This window comes from Thamnophis sirtalis, unplaced genomic scaffold, assembly GCF_051295495.1.
Source record: "Thamnophis sirtalis isolate CommonGarterSnake01/CBP01778 unplaced genomic scaffold, rThaSir2_p1.2 scaffold_6, whole genome shotgun sequence".
NCBI lineage: Eukaryota > Metazoa > Chordata > Lepidosauria > Squamata > Natricidae > Thamnophis > Thamnophis sirtalis.
This window is the reverse complement of record NW_028261386.1, coordinates 113,759,370-113,781,741: the sequence shown is the minus strand read 5'-3', so window position 1 is coordinate 113,781,741 and position 22,372 is coordinate 113,759,370. Positions and strand designations below refer to the sequence as shown.

General features: G+C 34.7%; 1 protein-coding gene across 7 annotated transcripts in view; it reads right to left on the bottom strand.

The window, feature by feature from the left end:
• Window positions 1-22,372, bottom strand: part of EPHA7 (EPH receptor A7) — a 161,863-nt gene that overhangs the window by 4,777 nt on the left and 134,714 nt on the right. For 3 of the 7 annotated variants that reach the window (XM_087718731.1, XM_087718739.1, XM_087718738.1), the window contains 7 exons: window positions 21,439-21,564; window positions 17,659-17,844; window positions 17,023-17,084; window positions 15,765-15,851; window positions 14,925-15,134; window positions 13,124-13,273; window positions 4,306-4,499 (listed from right to left, as the gene is read on the bottom strand). In XM_087718731.1, the coding sequence (XP_087574857.1) occupies window positions 4,306-4,499; window positions 13,124-13,273; window positions 14,925-15,134; window positions 15,765-15,851; window positions 17,023-17,084; window positions 17,659-17,844; window positions 21,439-21,564 (1,015 nt within the window). The remainder of the gene's footprint in view (window positions 1-4,305; window positions 4,500-13,123; window positions 13,274-14,924; window positions 15,135-15,764; window positions 15,852-17,022; window positions 17,085-17,658; window positions 17,845-21,438; window positions 21,565-22,372) is intronic. The other 4 variants (XM_087718733.1, XM_087718735.1, XM_087718732.1 and 1 more) reach the window with 3 other exon arrangements.

The window sequence follows — 22,372 nt, the reverse complement described above, 5'->3', positions numbered from 1 at the left end:
TCTGATATCTATTTAGGTAGAAAGTACAAATATAATTGCTTCACTAGTGGTAGAATCCTTTTCTTGCTGAGACTTTGAAAAAGGATGCAGAAGAGTTATTAAGCAATAATCAATTATCATCAATGAAAATAATATGTTCAATATATGTCTCTTTGTGTATATGTGTGTACTTGTGTGTATTATTGAAGAAAAGTCAAGCTTCAATAGTTCGGAAGCAAGAGAAAGTCATGATGGAGTTCGTACTGCAGGGAATTAAATTTTGTGTGTGTGAGAGAGAGCAATGTTCTATTTGGAACATGGTTCCTAAGAAACCATTATAGCCTTCTCTATCTCATCCTGGAGGACTGTGAAAACATAGAGATAGGAGATTTGTACCTTATGGATATGTTTTTTGATTTATGATCCTTGGACAAGATTTTTGTGGATATCAGTAGCTCTAGACTATCATTCTACAACAGGCCTGCTATTTTTTTTTTTTTACAGGTGAGAGATTCTCTTCAGATCATTATCTGCCTAATTTACAACTACGCTGTCCTAGCATCTGTTAGCTGATTTACAACCAAGCTAATAAAGCCATTGGAAATATGCTAATTGCTTCCTGCTTGTCTGGCATTCAGTCTAATGCAGGACTGATCAGCACAAGCCCCTCTGGCTCAATAGCATTAGTAATAGGCACCAATATAGCTTCACTGAGAGAAAGAAGTGCTTTTTTTTGACAAGACATGAGCTTGGCCTAGTGCTATGAAATGTCTAATAGAGCTTGGGAATGTGAAGACTGGTGCACAGCTGTTAGAGGAGAAAACCAGGGATGTTACAGGAAAGATTCCTGAGTTACAGGTAGTTAGGGAGAATTGTGAGAAAGGGACTGAAAGTAATACTGCTTTAATTATGCTAGGTATATGTTGAACTGGAGAACAGCCTTGGCAGGCTTTCAATATTCTGTTATACTACCTTACTAGCAATAAAGATATTTCCAGAAATCCAAATAGTTCTGGTTTTTCGCGCTTGCCAGTGTCACAGTCTTGATAGTGAATGTGCCTCGGAGGAATTTTATTTATTTATCTGTTTATTTCAAACTAAGACACTGTCTGACTCCAATTGACTCTGGGCTGACCACATAATTCTAACAGCCTTCTTGGAGGAAAGAAGACTCCTGAGGGTGAGAAAACAATATTTGCAAAAGGTTCCTGTCATATGGTCAGTCCTGCGCGTGATTAAGCAGCAGAATTAGAGAAAAGTGGAGGAACAATATATGTAACGGTCTACTGCACTATGTCTTAATCTTTGGTTGTTCGTACAATGTATGGAACCAATGATTCAGAAATATTTTTTCTCTGTTTGGAGTTAGAAAGCTTTGAACCCTTAATATTAAATTTAAGATTGATAAGAGCAATTCAGCAGAGACATGAGGAAAATGTGTGGGTGGTAGTATAATTGAGGAGTACCCAATTCCTGGGCCACAGCCCACTACCAGACCGTGGGCTGTTTGAAACCGGGCCATCAGAGAGATGGGCAAGTGTATGCACATGAAGCTCCCCTTGTGGGAGTGGAGGGTGCTTGCATGTGCATGCAAAGCTCCAATCCTTGAGTGAAGGATATTTGCGTCCATTTGTGTGAGTGGAGCTTCATGTGCAGGCACAAGCGCCCTCCACTCAAACGTCCTCTACTTGAGTGCAAGTGATTGATGCTCACGTGAGTGGAGTTTCATGTGTGAATACAAACATCTTCCACTAACATGCAAAGCTCCATTTGTGCAAGTGGAGGGTACGTGCATGTGTGCCTGCCACTCAGATGCTCCCTTTTCCTGCCACTCAGATGCTCCCTTTTCCCATGCGCCAGGCTGAGAAGGTTGGTGACCAGTTGATTGCTCTCTTGAAGAAGTAAGGAAGCCACAAGATAATTTGTGATGCTTTTATCAACTGTCTGTCCGTCCGTCCATCCATCCATCCATCCATCCACCTTACTCTGGATGGTTTACAAAAAAAGTTAGAGACATTCTAATATGATATACTAGATGTTAGGCTTGCAAAAAGATGGTTACAATAGCTTCTGAATCTGCACCCTAAAGCTTGCATTCAGAGGGTGGATCACAAATTGAATGGGTTTACAGGGTTTACAGTGTGACACCAAGGCATATAGACACACAGTTCAAATCCACTTGAAGGGGACATTCCTAAAAAAATGGAGCATATGAAATGGAGCCTCTTTAGAGTTGTTTAGCTAAAGGATGGGTGTCTTCAATGGGAAAACAAACTGTTGTCACCAACCACTCTTATGAATTTTGTAGAAAAGCCAAGAGAAGATGAAAAAAAATTGGGCGAGGAGGCGGAGAGATAAATAATTATAAAAGAGAAGATGATCAGTTCAAGATGCTCATTGGTCTTCCAGCAGATGGTCTTCAGAGGATGGCTAATAGCCAAAGATCCCCATGATTTCCAAGCCACCAGAATTACCTTGAGATAAGATGGGCAGTCTATACATTTTATAAATAAAATAAAACTGTTCTAAATATTGTCTGAAGCCAACCAACCTGGTGGCCAGCACAAAATTTCATTGCAGCAGATTTCAAAGTTCAATTGTGTGTTGTGTAAAAATAATAATAATAATTTTTGTCTGCCTGATTCTTCCAGGATTCAATTTCATTGGTTACCTAGATCCTAGAATGTTCTGAAAGCAGAAATGACTTTTCCTTTTCCACTTCTCCTTGTCCATATTATGAATTTATTTTGTACAATGACCATAAAGGCTATAGAATAATGATGCATAATGCACCTCAAATAACCTTCCCCACTCATTTGTTTGCTTTCTAGACTAAAAAGGCCCAAATATTACAACCTTTCCTCATGAGGAAGTCACTGCAGATCCCTTGATCATCTTAGTTGCTGTCTTCTGAGATTTCTCTAGTTCTATATATCATTTCTGATATACATAAACATGAAATTCACATAATATTTTAGCCACAGTTGCTCCACTGATTTATATAATGGCATTATATGACTGGCATCTATATTTTTTTTTCTTATCCCCCTAACATACTGTTGGACTTTTTTTTTTTTTTTTACAATGGGAGCATATAGTGTTGACCACTGAATTATGTTTAACTATTACATTGTACTGTAGAGTTATACATAAAGGAAATAATAGAATAGCAAAAAATGCATCAATTAAAAATATCATTCAGCAAGCAAAAATGCCACTAAATTGTCTAAAGGTTGGCAGTGAAAGTCAATAAAAAAGATAAAAGTAAAGGTTTCCTTGTCAGTTGTGTCTGACTCATCTCTCTTCCTTGGCCAAGAGAACTAGTGTTGTCGAAAGACAATTTCGGTGGTCATGTAGACCAGCTCCCAGAATGCTGTTATACTTTCTCATCAAAGTGGTACTTATTAATCTTGTGTTTGCATGCTTTCAAACTGCTAGGTGGGCAGAACTAGGGCAATTAATGGGAGCTAACATGTACTATTTCAAAAAATAATTTGGGTGCCACAATTGAGAAGGGCTTTCTGCTTCTACCCGGATATCACAAAAATGGTTCTCTATAGCAAAGCAAGATTAATTGGACAGATTAATTTCACATAAGACAATTTATAAGGCATCCTGGCACCTTATAAAATCTCAACCTCTTTTTGCACAGAAAATTATATCCAATAGTGCTTTCTATCAGTTTTGAAAAAAAGAATTAAACACGCATCGAATATGTTTAATATAATTATTTTAAATAAAATTCCATAAATTTTGTTAAAATAATCAAATTATCACTGTTATCACTGTTCCGTCCAATTATAGTGTTTCTGCAGACATACTCTTCTGTCCTTTTAGCATTTCAAATAGCAGTATTCTGATCTTCTAATTCTGCCCAGAAGGCAAATGGCCACAATTTTACATCAAGTATTTATACTGTTTCAACGGCGGTCTATAAAGATATCTTGACCTAATCCAGTATGAAGTTAATTAAGCAAATCAACAATTATTTGGAATGAGAAAGGCAAATTCTAAAAAATTTTTTTTAGTTCCAAATGGTTATCTTTTTAAAAAAAATGGAATCTGTACAGATAAAGCTGTCATTTTCTTTTGGCTTATGATAAGGAACATCAATATATTGTACCATCACTATAACCTAGATTTAATACCTAGTTTGCCCTTGTAAAAGCATCTGGAATATGGAATGATTGAACTTATCCCAAATAATAATGGTGGTATAAATTTTTTTGAAACAAAATACATAAATCATGGGCCAACAACAGTTGAAACAAAGAAAAGCTGTCTAGAATTTTATCCTACAATTTATGAATCTAATTCATAACTTACCTACTACAGGTTCCTAAAGGAGTCTTCAAGCTATTTGGGTTCCGAATCATTTTATCTAGAATGCCCACAATCTGTTCAAACTTTGGCCTTTCTGCACGTTCTTTCTGCCAGCAGTCTAGCATCAGCTGGTGAAGGCCTGCTGGGCAGTCCATGGGCGCTGGCAAACGATACCCTTCTTCAATTGCTTTTATAACCTAATAACAAAACCTGCCATGAGTTTAAATTTTTACAGCTCATGAAGAATACACCAAATTAAACAACATTTTATGAAACGTATCTTTCAAATAGAACCTACTGTTCTAGCACAAGAATTTCTGTTGTTGTATAATATTGTAAACTTGTTTTTATTGTCCATGCCTATTAAACAGATTATAGTGATAATCATGCATATAGTATACTGAGAACATAGCTGCATTACCTAGTCAAATCAGCAGGAGGGAATAGCAATTAAATTCACCATGGGTGCAACTGAGAAACTGATACATGAGATACTCTTTGAAAGCAATATTTATTTGTCCAAGAGGCTCTTTTTGGCAGGGAAACAAAGCATGATTAAACAGTCTGTGTATACATCTAGGTATCTATAACTAGATGAAAATGAAATGGATGGATGAATGAAAATTAGTGTATAATGGAAAAGAAAAGAAAATGCTTTCCCATGATGACCTTCTCAACAGCAGTCCAAACTAGATGTGAATCTAATCAACGATTTGACTATAGGAAGTTTGAGTGAACTGTTTAGTATCAAAACATAGTGTGGGCCAACATAATTTCTCAAGGATCAGTTAAGCCACTATTATTTTTTGCAGCATTGATTTGTTGATGTTGAAGAAAGAAAAAGAAAATAACCAAAACAAAACCAGAGAAGAGGGTCAGAAGAAACTTTTGTTAAGTTCATACAGCACTGATAAGCCAAAGTGTGGTTTTATAAAAAAAATACCAACACAATGGGCAAAACAGCATTCTGTTGATAAGACAAAAACATCTTGTTCTATAAATTTTTGCAGACATCTTTGGGCAAACCCATTAGTGGTTTCCTCTGGAATTACAACACAAAGGTGGTGTGACAGGTAACAAATATAAGCCAAGCATAATTTTTAAGAAGAGTTTTAGACACTTCCTGAGCCAATAAGATCAATATTTTAAATGGGAAACTTTATGTAAATAAATTATCAGTAGTAATAAAGAGGGCCTTGTGGCACATTGGCTACATGACATAAACAATAACCAACAATCCACCTTTCTCCTTCACACTTGCTTCTTACTTTCATTTTGGAAATAATAACATTATTATATCAGTTGTGAAACATGTAAACTATCTATCTATCTGTCTGTCTGTCTGTGTATGTATGTATATGTATATGTGTGTATATGTATGTATGTATATGTATATATCTGTGTGTGTGTGTGTATGTATGTATGTATGTATGTATGTGTGTATGTATGTGTGTGTATATATATATACATACATACACACACACACACACACACACACACACACACACACACACACACACACACAAATATATAAAAATCTAATAGATACCCAGTACCTTACCCAGTAAGGGTATGGCTAGCTGATGAGAGCTAAATAGCTTGAAATAGATCTATACTAGTCTCCCTTTATTTATTTATCAGCACAAATACAAATATTGTAGAAGCGCACTGTATGGGAACAACAAAGTTTATAACAATAGCTGTATGCTATTCTAATTTGGCCACTTATCAGAAATATATGTAAAAATACACATAGGCAGAATTTAGCACAAATTTAACCAATTTCATTGTATACATGATGTACAATGATAATAAAGGCTATACTATACTGTCAATGAATTTAAGGTCCATTCTCATTTTGTTTATTGCTTGGCTAAATAAAATAATCCTTTATTGAACCTTACTTGCACTTTGACAAAAGTTTTCAACTTTGTTATAACTGTGCAATATGCATCTGATAACAGATAATTTACATAAAAATGTACTTGAGCTTCCTGAATAATCCTTTAGGACTTTCAATAAATAATGAGGGAGGATGTTTTTATAGAAATTACCATATAACAATTTATGAGCCATTGTTTTCATGTTTCCTGTGTTGCAAGCGAAATAATGCTCATCGTATCATGCCTTTTCAAATTTTCCTTCAAACATCACTGAATGCAATACCTCCAAGTAGGCCAATAAAATGTTCTATGGTATGTTGGTATTGTAATCATTCTAAGGTATCTTGCTGACTTAAACATATACATTTGATTTCCCGAGGTGAAAGAGCTGTATTTATGTAACCCAAATCTATATGCCAGACCATATCACAAACACACTATTTAATCACTGACTTGGCTTTTCAATATCCCATTAAAACAAGGAAATCTTAGGAGAGGCTGTAATAACACAGCTCCCCCTCCAACTAGCATTTTTAGATAGATGGAAATTTAGCTGAAAGTTCATGGAGCGCTAAACCATTAGAAAGAAACTTTAACTCATACATTGAAAATAACTACCTACTGTTGTGACTTCACTCTCACAATCCTTGCTTTGAACTGAAGTTGCGTGTAACATAAGAGGGATCTGAAATAAATCTTTAGGAATGTCAGCTATGGAATTTTTAGTTTCACTTAGTATATGGGCCATATAACAGCTGTGTTCAGGACTTTGCAAGACATATTTTTCTTGCAGCAGAAGTAATGTGAGCACATATGGATTTGGTATATATTACAATAACTATCATTTGGCAGGCAGAATTTAAATGTACTCTCCTTTTTTTTCATGATGTATGCAAAACAGCCTTATTGCTGAATGTTGGGAATGTCGTTAAGGAATTAGAATAGCTGAAGCCTCTTTATATAGTTGAAATATCATCAGGGAAAGGAATAGGAAATTGCAATAGGAAAAGAGAACAACCTGTGGGAAATGGAAGACAAGGAAGAACATTTTATCTGGAACAAGAGTCTCTCACGTTCATCATTTCCATCATTAAACTTTGTTTCTGCTTCACAATCATAATTAGATTAAGCAGACTTTTGAGGACCAAATTATAGATACCTCCTCCACTTATGAGTGTAATTGAGTATAGAATTATAGTTCTAAATCATGATGATCATTCGGTGGGCCATCTCATTTTTATTATCTTTTTTTGGGTGGTTGTAAAGTGAATGGTGCAGTCATTCATTGAGCAGATTGTTTGCTGTGGGAGGTATTTTTTTTTTAATGGAAACTGGAAGTAAATTCTGGTTTCTGGGGAAAATGTCATTGATCATGGTCATGTGACCCAGAAATGATGCAAATGACTACAAATTAAGGCTGGTTGCCAAGTGCCCAAAATGTGATCATGTGACGGGCAGTGTATTGGCCATTGGGACTCCGAACCCAGGTTGTAAGTAGCTTTTCTGGCATTTCTTGAAACTTTGAATGGTTATTAAAGGACCGGTTGTAAGTTGAGAACTACTATAGTTAAAAGTAGTGTATAGGAAAAGAGAATAAGGATGTCAAGTGAAGTTTCAGGATACTACAAGAGTGGCATGAGGAATGTGAAGAAAAATGAAAAGACAAGAAATGATTGTTGAGAGAAGAGATGATTGCTGAAAAAGAGTAAAACAGAAGACAAAAACAACAAAAAGGAATTCCAAGCATTCCCAGAAAGAAAGTGGTCAACTCCTTCAAAATCATCAGCAAAACTGAACTTCCCAACCAGCATTCCAAAACCCATGCTATACATTCAGCAATATATTTGTATCACAGATCTTGTATCTTGGAAATATAATTATCAGTATTCAACTAGGAAGGGCAACTTATGTACAATAGAAACTTGGGTCACAAATGCTTCTGACCATGACCAAATTGGGTGCCGACCAAAAAATACGCTAAATGTTTCACTCTGGTCATAAAAACATCCTCAGGTGGTAATCAAACACAGCCACAACAATTTTCCATGCAGCGGCAATTTCACCTTCCATGCCAATTTTTTGTACACGCATGCGCAATCCATCTTGCTTCTAGTCACAACCAAATTGGGTTGCGACCAAAGTTCTGGAATGGATTATAATCGTGACCGGAGGTTCCACTGTATATGTTTGTTTCATTTATGCACCTTTTCTTTGGTGTAGTCTTGTTTAGCCTTGTTTTGTTTTTTTCCCCTTTTTTGGGGAGTTTGCATTTTAATGTTTTGAATAAAATAAAAAAGGATTTAAAAAATATAGTATAAACCATTATAGTATAATATAATACCTTATAGTATAATATAGAAATAGTTCTTCTGCAAAAGAGTAGATAAAGCATAGAAAATACATCACACTTTCCTAAACTAATGGAAGCATTTTTTCATCAAGTAGGAAATATTTTATTTATATGCTTATTAAAATAATTGCAATCTATTTTTTTTCTTTATAATTGGGAAACAGTTTACTTTATTTAGCGATTTACAGAGCAAGCAAATGACACAAGCTCAATGCAAAAACTTCAGCAAAAGAAAATATTGATTCGGAGTTTCCTTAGGTTTTTTTTTTTTAAAGATAGGTAAGCTTTGCCTTCCAGCTATCTTATCTTCCTGCCAAACATCCTTTATTTTGAATCTAGTACAGAAGGAAGGTGTCAAAAGGAATGAAACTCTACGAAGTGTCTTGGGAATGTCAATACTTCTTTTTCTCTGCCCCAAGGACTTGTTTGCCCATATTTTGACAGTCCATGAAATCTCTGACACTGAGACTGTCAAATATTAACAACTTTCATTCTGCCAAAATGACTCATCATTTGGATTTTATATAAAAGTAATGATGATAAAATTCAACCTTACCCTAACCTTTGATTTCTATCACTCAATTTTTAAGAATTATTAGAGAAACATTATGTTCATATCTTTATCTATACAGAATAGTGTTGATTTACAAATAGTGTATTTCTAGATGAAATGAAACTGTATTTGGCAACTCTGATTTGATTCTCACATCATGTAATTATGTTAAGACTGCAATAATAGCATTGACTTTAATGCAACATTTGATGTCATGTCATATCAGATATTTCAGAAGGCATTTAATTTCGATGTACGAGGTGCAATGACAATAAAGTAAACTACTAGAGATCCATAATGGCTTCACTTTTGCTGACAAATATCTCTTTCTATGTAATCAGTCCTTTCCCCTCCCCTGCATTATGTTCTGCTTCCACTCTAATAGAAGAGAAAAAAAAATAACTCCTGCCTGTAGATAAACAGCAGGCAGGAGAAGAAGTCTATTCAGCAGCAAATTTATGCAATGAATATGAAACTGTTTTCCATCCTCATGGGAAAAAATCAGTCTTGCTTAATATAAATGGACTCAAAGAGAAGCTGGAGGTTTTCTGCAGGTTGTTCATTTTTCAGAAGCTCTATATTACAATCTACATTCAGCTACAACTATGAGTCACAGTGACTCATATATTTGCTGCAGTGAAACAAATTTTAATTAATCGATTAAACAATTATTTTCCCTTCATATTGTTATATACACAGGTGTCTGTACCTAGTCACACTGATGCTGAAATGATGAAAACTATGTATGATGTAATTAAAACTCTTCCTTTTTATATCTATATATTTAATCACCTTTTTCTGCTTGCCAACTTGTAGTCACATATGGCCAATCAATAGTAATACCACATAATGTCATAGTCCAGTGCTCACTAATGAACTGATTATTTGCTTTACAAATATGAAATTAAGTTATTTTAGGATGTGTGTGTGTGTGTGTGTGTGTGTGTGTGTGTATTGTGTCACAACCCCTGGTATGCCCAAATGTAAGAGGAAGCATACTGCTTCCTTTCTCTGTCTATCGGCTCATCACAAGGGACCGTCCAGACAGAAAGCCATTATTTTTACTGTTGCCTTTGTTACATTTGTGTTGCATTTGTGCTGATAAATAAATAAAGAGAGACTAGTATAGATCTATTTCAAGCTATTTAGCTCTCATCAGCTAGCCATACCCTTACCCAGGTTCGAATCCCAGTAAGGGTATGGCTAGCTGATGAGAGCTAAATAGCTTGAAATAGATCTATACTAGTCTCCCTTTATTTATTTATCAGCACAAATGCTGATATATAGAGATAATTTTTGTAGAATATAGAGTATTGTAATGGACTGCTGATTTGCAGACAGAAATTTCACTTATTCCTGATATATGCTTATTTCTTTACATAGAAAAATAGAATATAATTATTATGTTTCATGATGGGTCCTGAGCCAATGAATAAAAAAGAAAAAAATATAATGCACTGATATCTTACATAAATCAAGAGTTTTCCAAATGTTTTATGTGCATTTATTATTTCTTACATTTCTCTCTGTTATTTATTCATAATTTTTATTCTACATTTTCTCTAAAAAGCTCAACACAACATATACAGAATTATCCATCATATGATCCTATATGTGAATTAAGTTACAGTGAAAGAAAATGACTAAATTAATTAAATTTAGTCAAATTCTTGTGAAATTGTTGGTGAAATGGCAACTTGAACCTGGCCTTTTAATATTTCATATAATGACATCCCAGCCACTCTTTTCATAAGAAAGGTTTGCAGTAAAGTACCTTTCAAATTCTTTGGACTAGAGTTTCAATAATCCTTGATGGCTATTAAATGAAAATATGGTGATAGCAATCATGGGTATCTATATATTAATTTCCTGATTTTAGTTTTATAGACTTAATATAAGTTTCAAATATGTAAATAAGATAAAATACAGTACAATTAAATACAGAGTATGAAAACTGCTAAGCAAATTGTATAATGCTTTAATTCCATTTTCTGACTCAAAATTTATATACAACTGACTTAAAATATGGTGAGAAGAAATTATGAATTTTATTACTTGACTGGTCATCCTACCTATTTATCTAGTTTTAAATTGTTTATTCTTTATCTTGTCAATTAGCATCTATAATATCCAACTGCTCAAACCAGAATGGAAATACTTTGATGTTTCTTTTAGACTATTCTTTGATGGATTTCTAACATAATTGTCCCTATATTTAATCTATTCTACTGGTGGAAGTAAACTATTATATTCAAGAAGATTAAAAAAAATCCAGAAAATTATGTATAAAAGTTAACTTTCTATAAATCCATTATGAATCTTATCTGCTGGTAAGAGATAAGAATGTCCTTAGTATAAAGTGATTCAGATGAACACACTAAAGAAGCATGTCGGGCTAATAAAAAAAACAAAACAAAACAAAAAATATAATCCTCTTATAAATGGAAGAAAAAATATTCTAACATGAAATAAGATAACTTAGTTCACACCTTCTTACTATCTTTAGTCATAGGGTTGAATCTGTCTTTTTTTTTCTTTACAAAATAAGAAAACGAAAACGTGTAGTCAACTCCACACCCTAAATCTTAGCCTCAGGCTTGTTTATGCAGGTGTGGATTAGAAGTTGTTTTTATAGGATGCAATATAGATCTTATAAAAGCATTTGTTGGTCCTTTTCTATGAACTCCTTGTGACTAAGAAGATGCTTACTCCTTACACAAAATAGACTTCAATGCAGTAAGAAAGAGTCCTTGCTCTTATCAAAACTTTAAGCATAATAGTGCCTGACTTTACAGTCAAGATCGGGAAAATTTCTGAACTATAAAATAGTTTGGCCTTCTTTATAAATGAATGTGTGAACTGTTGCAGATATTGCATTTTTTTTGAAGATAATGGAAAAACAGCTACAATACATTATAGAACACAAATGTGTGGGATGAAAGATTATTCACTCCTTTCTTCATTTGTTATTTTTAAATAGCTCTATTACTTCATTTATTTGTTTTCTGCATTATTTACTGAATTTGGCTGCTTCTCTATGTTGGGGATCCAAAGTGCTCGTAGAACTATAAAAATATTTACGTATATGACTAAGAAAAGTTCTCACAGCTTAGCTTCAGGTATCTTACTAATCAACTTCTGTTCATCAAACTGTAATTTGCCTTTGGATTTCATAATTCTTTGAATTTTGTAATATAATTAGTGGCCCAGAAATATTGAAATATAAGTATAGGTGGAGTAAAAAAATAATAACAGAAAGATATCCTCTGAGGACAAAGAATCTTCATAAACCTGTATTTAAAAACAGAGCTTCATAAATATTTTAGTTAAATGTAGAATAGAATATATAAACTTTTGAGTACATAGAATTGTCTAATGACACACAAAAAAGTTTCATTTATTTTCCAGATGTTTTTAATAGAGGAAATAAAGCCTACAAAATTATTTATCTATGATTGAACAACCTTGCTACACCTTTTGTTTTCTAATTCTTTTTGTCGATCTATCTGTCCTTTTTAAAAACTACTGTATGATTAGAGTATTTTTTGCAGTATAAGATGCACTGGAGTATAAGACGCACCAAGGTTTTGAAGAGGCAAATTTTTAAAAAAGTAGGTAGGTAGATAGAGGGATAGAGAGGGAGAGAGAGAGAAATACAATAGGTAGGTAGGGAGAGAGAGATAGTAGGTAGGTAGGTAGGTAGGTAGGTAGGTAGGTAGATAGAGGGATATATAGAGAGAAATACAGTAGGGAGGGAGGGTGGGAGGGAGTAGGTAGGTAGATAGAGGGATATATATATAGAGAGAAATACAGTAGGTAGGTAGGGAGAGAGAGTAGGTAGGTAAGTAGGTAGATGGAGGGGGAGAGAGAGAGATACAGTAGGTAGGTAGGGAGAGAGAGGAATAAAGGGATAGAGGGATAGAGGGAGAGAGAGAGAGAGAGGGAGGGAGGGAGAGAGAAATACAGTAGGTAGGTGCGGAGAGAGGAGTATAATTACATTATTATAAGGAGTATAATTACATTTTGGCAACTTACATCTTGATTTGACATGTCCCAATAAGGCCTCTCTCCATAAGACATCACCTCCCACATGACTATTCCGTAACTCCATACATCACTCGCTGATGTAAATTTCCGGTACTGTATGGCTTCTGGGCCTGTCCATCTTACTGGAATTTTGCCACCCTATGGGAAAAGAATGTTTCTGAAAACAAGCTCACAGCAATATAGCAATAGGACTTATATACCGCTTCACAGTGCTTCACAGCCCTCTCTAAGCAGTTTATAGAGTCAGCATACTGCCCCCAACAATCTGGGTCTTCATTTTACTGACCTTGGAAGGCTGGAAGGCTGAGAGAACCTTGAGCCAGTCAAGATTGAACTGCTAGCAATCAGCAGAATTAGCCTGCAGTACTGCACTGTACTATCACAAGTCAGTAATGGTGCATATATACACAAGCATATCTATTGGGTAAGTACATAGTATTTCAAACATTTTAGACACTATTACCATTGTCCCCTAATTAGATCAGAAGTAGATAAACTGAGGAACTATTGGCCCTAACCTCTTTTTATTCCTGATATCCATCCCACCACTCAAGTATTTGATTCTCCATGAGGAATAGCAGCAAAGCTTCCCAATCTCAACTGATAATACAAATTTTTCATCTTATTCCATGTTATTACTTCTCAAAACTTGCTTCATTGTATAAATGAAAAACAACACAACAACAACAACTTTGGAATTGTGCACAGCAGAGAATGCAGATTTCCAAAAAATAATAATAATAATTAAAAGCAAAACAAAGCAGAAAATGAGCAATTCCTTTTGGCTCTTTATGATGGTTTATGAAGAACACTATCCTGCTGCTTTTCCCCCTTTCAATTCTGAGTGTTTCAACTTATGTATTCCATAAACAAGAATCTAAATAATGGCCTGTTGCTTCCCCTATTACATGGCTTCCCAAACAGTATTATTATTATTTTTTAAAAAGCTATTTTAAACAATTGTGAGAGATTTGTGTAGAGCAGTGGTTCCCAACATGGGGCCCATGCCTCACAGGTGGGCAATTTGATTTTTAATGGGGACAATTTGAACCTTGCTTAAAATAAGTTAATGGCCTTTTAGGCTTCCTTTGGGTGAGCAGAGTTCACTTTCTGAGTAAAATTAAGAATTATATGTCACGGGGAGGTGGGGGTGGCATCAGGATTTTAGAGATGCTTAGGTGGGGCATGGCCAAAAAAAGGTTGGGAGCAACTGGTGTAGAAGTTTATCACATCATCATTATTGGGAGTTGTACAATAAATTTATCAACTAATTCTTTTTTTAAGATGACTTGTTAATAGTTCAAGTCTAAGATAATGGTCAAGGATAGTTAAATGTAGTTCTGCTCGATGGAAACTAATCTTTGGGAAATAAGAGATGTTTCGGTTAGAAAGCTACTGGTGTGTAGATAAGATGATACAAGCATATTCCAGAGGACAAAATATCTGAATGAATAAACAGTTCCCAAGAAATGAAAAATAATTAGAAAGGAAGAAGGAATACAAAAAAAAAAAACCACCACCACCAACAACAACCCACTGGATGAAGCCACATTTGGGAATCCTTTGTGAATCCTTTTGTGTTTTACTTATAACATGATGTTGTAGTATGAAGTTTTTTATATGAATATTTGTTAAATAAGAAAATTTACAAAACCCAACAAAGCACAACCTCCCTTCCTAATAAATATCTGGCACATTTTCTTCCAAAGCAAACCCAACCTAATGTATTATTGTATATGAAAATGAGAGTATACTGGGTGGACTTTTTTCTTTTAAGTGCACAACTTACAGTTGTGGTGTAGACAGCTTCAGGATCATCTTCTATAACTCTGGAGAGACCAAAGTCCGACACTTTGCAAACAAGATTGCTATTGACCAGAATATTGCGTGCTGCTAAGTCCCTGTGTACGTATCCCATATCTGCCAAGTATCTCATTCCAGCAGCAATTCCTCTCAACATTCCAACCAGCTGAATTACTGTGAACTGCCCATCGTGTTTCTGAAATGAAGACAGAAACAGAGATGCTGCTTAAAGTACTTGAGAGGAAAGACAGTAAACATGTTCAATCTGTACCTTTAAGAAACTAAATGCAGGATGGCATTCAGACAGGCATACGTAACTTTGTTTGCCTTGGGAGCTGACTATAAGTGACGTTGGAATCCATTTCAGGGGTGTTTTCAGGAGTAAAATGTGTGCTTTTATGTCCTGAAAGTATTTGCACAAATTCTTGTATATATTTATGTCCATGTATATCGCTATGTATATTCATTCATTCATTCATTCATTCTCGTAATGCTGTTCCAATGTTTTAAAAATGCAAAACCGCTACAATTCACAAATATGATTCCATACATTGCAAGCACCATTTTTTGAAGGAAAGTGGGCCTGATGTTTATTTAAATCATTTAACTAATTTTTAAATCATTAATTAAATTATTAATTTATTTAAATATTACATTAATAGTTTAAAATAATGAAGAAATAGGATTGTAAAATAATGAAGAAATGTGTAATTCTATAGCAAAGCGGTCCTGGGTATTTTTGGCACCAGGAACTGATTTCATGGAAGACATTTTTTTCACATACTTGGGGGGGGGGAGTGATTTTGCTTGCTTGTTTGATGCTCACCTCCAGCTGTGTGACCTGGTTCCTAAGAGCCCATGGACCAGTACCGGGGACCCCTGATATATGATGTTTGAAGCTGCACATTAAGACCTTTAATATTTGGGGGGGGGGGAGAATATAAATTGATACTAAAAATTATACATGCATACATTCATATGTGTAATCCTGCATAGTTAATAAAAATAAGTCAGGAGAGTATAAAAATAGCCACATGAATCTGTTAAAAAAACAAAATACATACGGCAGAAAATACTTTTAAATACTTTTATCCTAAATGAGAAACTTTTAAATTTGCACAAATTATCAAAAACCATATACGCCTTCAATTTTCCACACTGCAGGGAAATAGAAAACAATCCCATACCTGTAAATCAAATATATTTATTCACATAATGATAGCTGAGCAAAATTGCTTTCTCAGGTTTTATTTCATGATGTCGAAATATTTTAATTATAAGTACAAGCTGATCCCAGACACAATAAATCAAGCCTATTAACACAAATAGAACATTCACACATGCACGCTTATACACGCAAATCAGAAGCACAGATTATTGATAGAAAACCAATTGCCAAAAAGATTGGCAATGAAATCAACACTGTTCTTTAAAAGCCTTGAATAATATTTTGCTATTAATCTTATTCATATTCATTAATATTAATGAATGTTCTTAAGGGCTGAGTTAGAGTTCTATATGTTGCCTGCTACAAACAAGAAACTCATGTAAAATAATGCTAATGCAGGGATCTTAAAAAAGCGCTTCCTTGATTTTTTGAATTATTTCTGCATTAATTTAAAGAGACTGTCTTTTCTTCAATGGAGAAAAACTGCAACTGTGTTCCCACAACATGGCTCCAGGTCTTAAGTCTGTAATGCTAATCAAAACCACTGTATCTATGCCATGTTGGATCACTTAGATGGCCAAAAATGTTGTTTGATCCTGTCTGGTCTTCTAATTTCTAATCTGATTTTAGCAAGACCTTTCAGAGATCTCTTAAAATTTAGTGTGTTCTCATTTTACATTGAAAATGCTTTATTATGTTAAATTGGTAGTGTATATATATATATATATATATATATATATATATATATATATATATATATATATATATATATATATATATATATATATATATATATATATATATATATATATATATATATATATATATATATATATATATATATATATATATATATATATATATATATATATATATTATTTTTGAAGTGCTATATATGTTTCCCTCAGGCACTCACCCTGAGAAATGCATCCAGTGCTCCATTCTCCATGTATTCTATTACAATCATTACTGGTTTTCCTAAAAGAAATAGAAAAAGGGAGGCATATTTAGTTTAAAGAAATTATATCTGAACAGAATGTCCCCATTTTGATAAAACATGTTGTTTCTTTGAAAGATGAATAATGAGGCATGACTGCTCCTAATGTTTCCAAAATAGTTCCTGTGATCTACTAAGTCCTTAAATGTCTCTGTACAAAAAAACGATCATGACTCAAAAAATTAAACCATACAAATCAAAATGTCAGTGTGTTCTTCTGTCTCCTGCTGTGTGAACTGAACTCTGGAAAAACGACACTTCATTTAATAAGAAAAGACACTGAGAATTTTATTTAATGTGAAATGTGACTAGGAAAAAAACGTTACAAAGTGTTGCCATTTCTTCTATGTGCAAAAATCTTGTAAGTTTTTTTTCCCCCTCAAGCTGCAGGATGCATTTAATATTGCTTTAGTTAAATCACGCATCAAGAGAACAAAAGAGTCCATTATTTTATGTAGTACAATGATATGATTTGAACCACGCACTATGGAAACTTTATAACAATGGGGTAGAATTTGGAAAGTTGTTCCAAAATCAGAACTGATTGCAACTTACCTCTGGTAACAACTCCTTCCAAGTGAACCACATTGGGGTGGTCAAACTGTCCCATGATGCTAGCCTCACAAAGAAAATCCCTTCTTTGTTTTTCAGTATAGCCCACTTTTAAGGTTTTAATGGCCACTGCAACATCTCTTTTGCCTGGAAGCTTTAGACGACCACTGCATACTTCACCAAACTCTCCTGAATGTAAACAAACATTTATTTACAACAGAATCATTTTAGTTCACAGCAATAAGAAGCAAGGCACAATGTCTCCATTTATTGAAAAATGAAAATCAAATCAGTAAGAGGACAAAAGATAATCCAAGCAAAGTTCAACACCTTAAAAAAAAATCCTCCAGTCATGCTCTCCTTCTGCAGAGATTCTGGCAGAAAGCAAAAAGTCATAAAGGAACAACAATTGCAATAGAAAACAAGAAATTAAAAAAAACCTTGCAAGCTTTAAAAATGATCAATCTTAAAATCTTCTTTTAAAGCAAGAGTCAATCAAATTTTGTTCCCCCTTAGTTGCAGTGGCAACTTTGGTGCAGGACCTGTTGAGATTCCTTGCCCTGTTAAACCAATATTGGTTTGAACCTGTTGCACCTGAGGAAATGGACATGTATGACTCAGCCATGACTATGAGTTTGGCCAAGCTGTTCCTTAGGTTGCACCTCTTGGATAAACAAGGCTGCTGGGATAGTGATGTGTATATTGCATAAATGGGTTTTTGCAGTGGTGAAGTTTTCCTAGTGAAAAGGGACTTTTCTCCAGCTCTTAAGGAGATGTTGGCTTATCTTCCCCAGAAGAAGCCATTGCTTTATACCACTGTACTTGCTAATTTTCATCCAGTGTTCAACCTTTCTTTTTTAGGGAAAGTTATTGAGACTGTTTGTGTAACAGTTTTAATGTACTCATGTTCATCAACTAGAAGAGTATCTGGATCCCTTTCAGTCAAAATTCAAGTAATTTCAAGTAAAGTGTATGTAGCAGTCCAAATTAGTAACAATTTAAATATTGGCTCCCTCTTCTAAAAATGGCTCAACCCTGTAACTAGTCAAAGCCTGGGTGTCCATATACTGTTCCAGCAGGTTCCACAAGTCCAAGGGGCTATCCAAATTATTAACCTGCTTCATCATGGAGACTGTAACTCCATCTAGAATTAGCATAAAGACTAAGACAAAATCAGCAGCAACTTGATCTTGCTAGGATTTAATTTCAGCTGTTTCTCAAATTCAAATAAGCAAGTATTTTGAAACATCGTCCTTAATTAGAAAATCCCACCAAAAGAAAGGCATACAAAAATATTTAGTTCTGTAAGATCGGGCTCTCGGTGTTCAATAGTTCAGCAATCCAGAAATTACAAAAAACATATGCCATAAACAGAAGAAGCAGTACACCAGAGATTGCCTATTATACATGGACACTGCTGTCTACCATAAACTTGTCAGCAGAAAATTATAGTGCAGTCATCAAAATCAAACATGCACATCAACCACCGAAAGACTAAGAGCTTTTATTCCATGGACAATTGCACTGGAATAACAGTGTAAAGTGCAGAAATTTCAATGCCACTTGTCATAGAGAAGTTCTCTACTTATGAGGATATGGCTAGTCATTTTTCATTATCAATCTAGGGTATCTGGAGCATTTCCCTCTTAATATTACTCAGTAAATTATGACTCCTGAACTAAGCTATAAATAAACTAAGTTTAAATACTGAGTTTGCAGTGAATATGTGAGTATGTTACAATGGCACTTTGTAATTTGCAACCCGGGACAAAATGGAGATGTTTATTTGTGTGTTAGTCTTTTGAGGTAGGCCAGATCAGGAAACAGATTCCACAAATCTGACCGAAACTATACTTTACAGATGTAAGTAGGTTACAGTAACAGAATCTTGAATGTCTGGTGGAGTTTTCTCTTCTTTACTTCCTCCCTCTTTTATCCCAGTCAATTAGAGGGAGTCACTTTGAGCTTCTTTCTCAAGATTTCTGTTTCTTGAGCTTAACACATGTTTACTCAACTGGGGTCTCTGTCTAGTTTCTCTGTAACTTTCTACAGTATATGTGCATCTGGCAATTCTGAAAAGCTGGCGTATTTATCTCCAAGGGTGGAAAAAATCAATTCTCCCCAGGAATCCAGTTTTCCCAGCAGTAGCCATTCAATAGAGAACTATCTAGAGTTTGCATAGAGGATCCAGTTCCTATGGTCAATTACTTATTTTGTGAAATGAAAATACTTATGGCTAAGTGTTTATAAGAATAGTGGCAACACAAGAGTAGAAATTCTTATTCAAATGCTATTTATGGAGGTTTTGTGAAGTTCAATTGAAAAATCATACATTAAAATAGATTCTGATTCAGAATATATAGTAGAATATACTTTTAATTGAAGGCCGTTTGATTCCTGTGACTACATTCATACAATCATTGATTTAGGAATAAATAAAAAATATAAATAACTGAAGTGACTGGAAATTATTTCTTTGTAAATATTCATGAGATTTATTTGTCCTTCAGATATTCTTTTTTAACAAAAGTATTTCCTCCTTTAAAAATGATTATACATTATAGTGCTTGTCACACTCCTGCAATGGTGATCTTTAAAAAAAGGTCTTTAAAGATATACCATAAAACAACAGGAAGTCAAAGAATGTTTCCTCCAGGAGTCTTAGGTATTTGACATCTTTCTTGCACATGGACACTTAATTTCACTACATGAACTAGTGTAATGAAAGTGTCACATCTCTTATTAATGTAAACAAATGGAAACAGGTTTTCAGACCACGGAACACCATTGCCTAAATATATGAGAAAAGGAAGGAAAGCAATGTAATGACAGCACAATTACAATCACTCATAAGAGCCAAGACAAGAACTTTTTGTAGCAATGAAATTTTAGGAATGGCAACAAAAATATTCCCCGAAGAAAAGCTGGCTCTATAAACCAATTCCTAGTTGGACAAATATGATTTAACTTCATGGAAATATCCTTTATATGCACATAGATTCCATTTGTAATTTAATGAAAGCATTTGGTGAAGTCTATAAGGAATCTGCATTTGAATTCAAATGCATTTTTTCTTTAAATAATGTGTAACTCAAACCAAATTATTTGAATTATAATATGCAATGGTATTCATTTTTTCCTAAATAAAAACAAATGTTTGGGACCACCAGGTTATTTACATATTTGGTTTACACATATGAGATTTGATTTTTTTTTGTGATTTTATTAATATTTGTAGGCCGCCCTTTTCCCTGAAGGGACTCAGGGCGGCTCACATAAAATCGGGGAGGGGGAATACAGACATTAAGATAAGACATATAATAAAATAGTAAACAACATACATTCATCATTCGGGAGGGGAACTATCCTTGTCCCCAGGCCTGACGGGCGAGCCAGTTCTTAAGGGCTGTGCGGAAGGCCTGGACGGTGGAGAGGGTGCGAATCTCTACGGGGAGCTCGTTCCAAAGGGTCGGGGCTACTACTGAGAAGGCCCTCCTCCTTGTAGTTGCCAGCTGGCACTGGCTGGCCGATGGAATACGGAGGAGGCCTAATCTATGTGATCTTATTGGTCGCAGGGATGTAATTGGCAGAAGGCGGTCTCTCAAGTATCCAGATCCACTGCCATGTAGGGCTTTATGGGTGACTAATAGCACCTTGAGCAATCCATTGCCTCTAATTACCCTGATGTAAGCCAAAAGCTAGATAAGTAAATATAATTATTTGCTTGTCATCATGAAATATGAGTTTTGATACAAGAATCATATATGAAGCCAGTCACCTTACCTGCACCAATCACACGCTCTATTTTAATACAGGAAGCATCTAACTCCTTGGCGAATTGATGGACTGCTCTATTGGGATCTTCGTAGGTTTCAGGATCAATGTAGGTTTTGGTGCCTGGAAATTTAACTGTAATGATGTAAGAAAGCATGACTGTGATGAAGCAAACCATTTATGTTGCATTCAACCCCGAGATTTAATTATGTAAAATATTCCCTAGAACTGAGAAGCTTTTGTTAAACCAAGTGCGCTTCCACATGAGGGGATCCTAGCTGAAACAATCAAACATTGTAAAGACATTCTGATTTATATATAAAATATAAATGCAATATAAATACATTTTATAAATGGGATTACTTTTTCATCTGGATCTCTCATAGGTACACAAGGAGGAAACAGAGTGATTGCATTAGAAAACATTTGGTATATAAGGTAATCAAGTTATTTTTCCAGAAACACCCAGATTTTATTTTGTTTATGGCCAGCAAACAGTTTTACAGGTAGTCAAATAGAAGACGGATTAATAAATAAGATATCACTTCCTCCCCGCCCCCCCTACTCAGTATAGGCAACTATGCCAGGCATCGGTCAAACAGTACTTATATTTTTCTGAGTTAGGAACTGGACACACAAATTATATTTGGTCCTAACAAGCAATAGTCAGTCTTTGACTTATGACTGGTCAATTAAGGACTGTTAAAACTTATGACAGGTCTCTTTACAACATGTTTTTGAAGTTATGCCAGTTGTTCCTCGCCCACTGTGTCATGTTATCTCATTTGGGGCACTTGGCAACTTGCTCATCCTAATACCCATTTGCAGCCTGCCATGGTCACAGGGTCATGATTTGTGACATTTTTTGTTGTTTTCCGGTGTTTACTTTCAGTTTCTGGCAAAAATTGCCACCTATTGGGGAAAACAGATTTGCTTAATGACC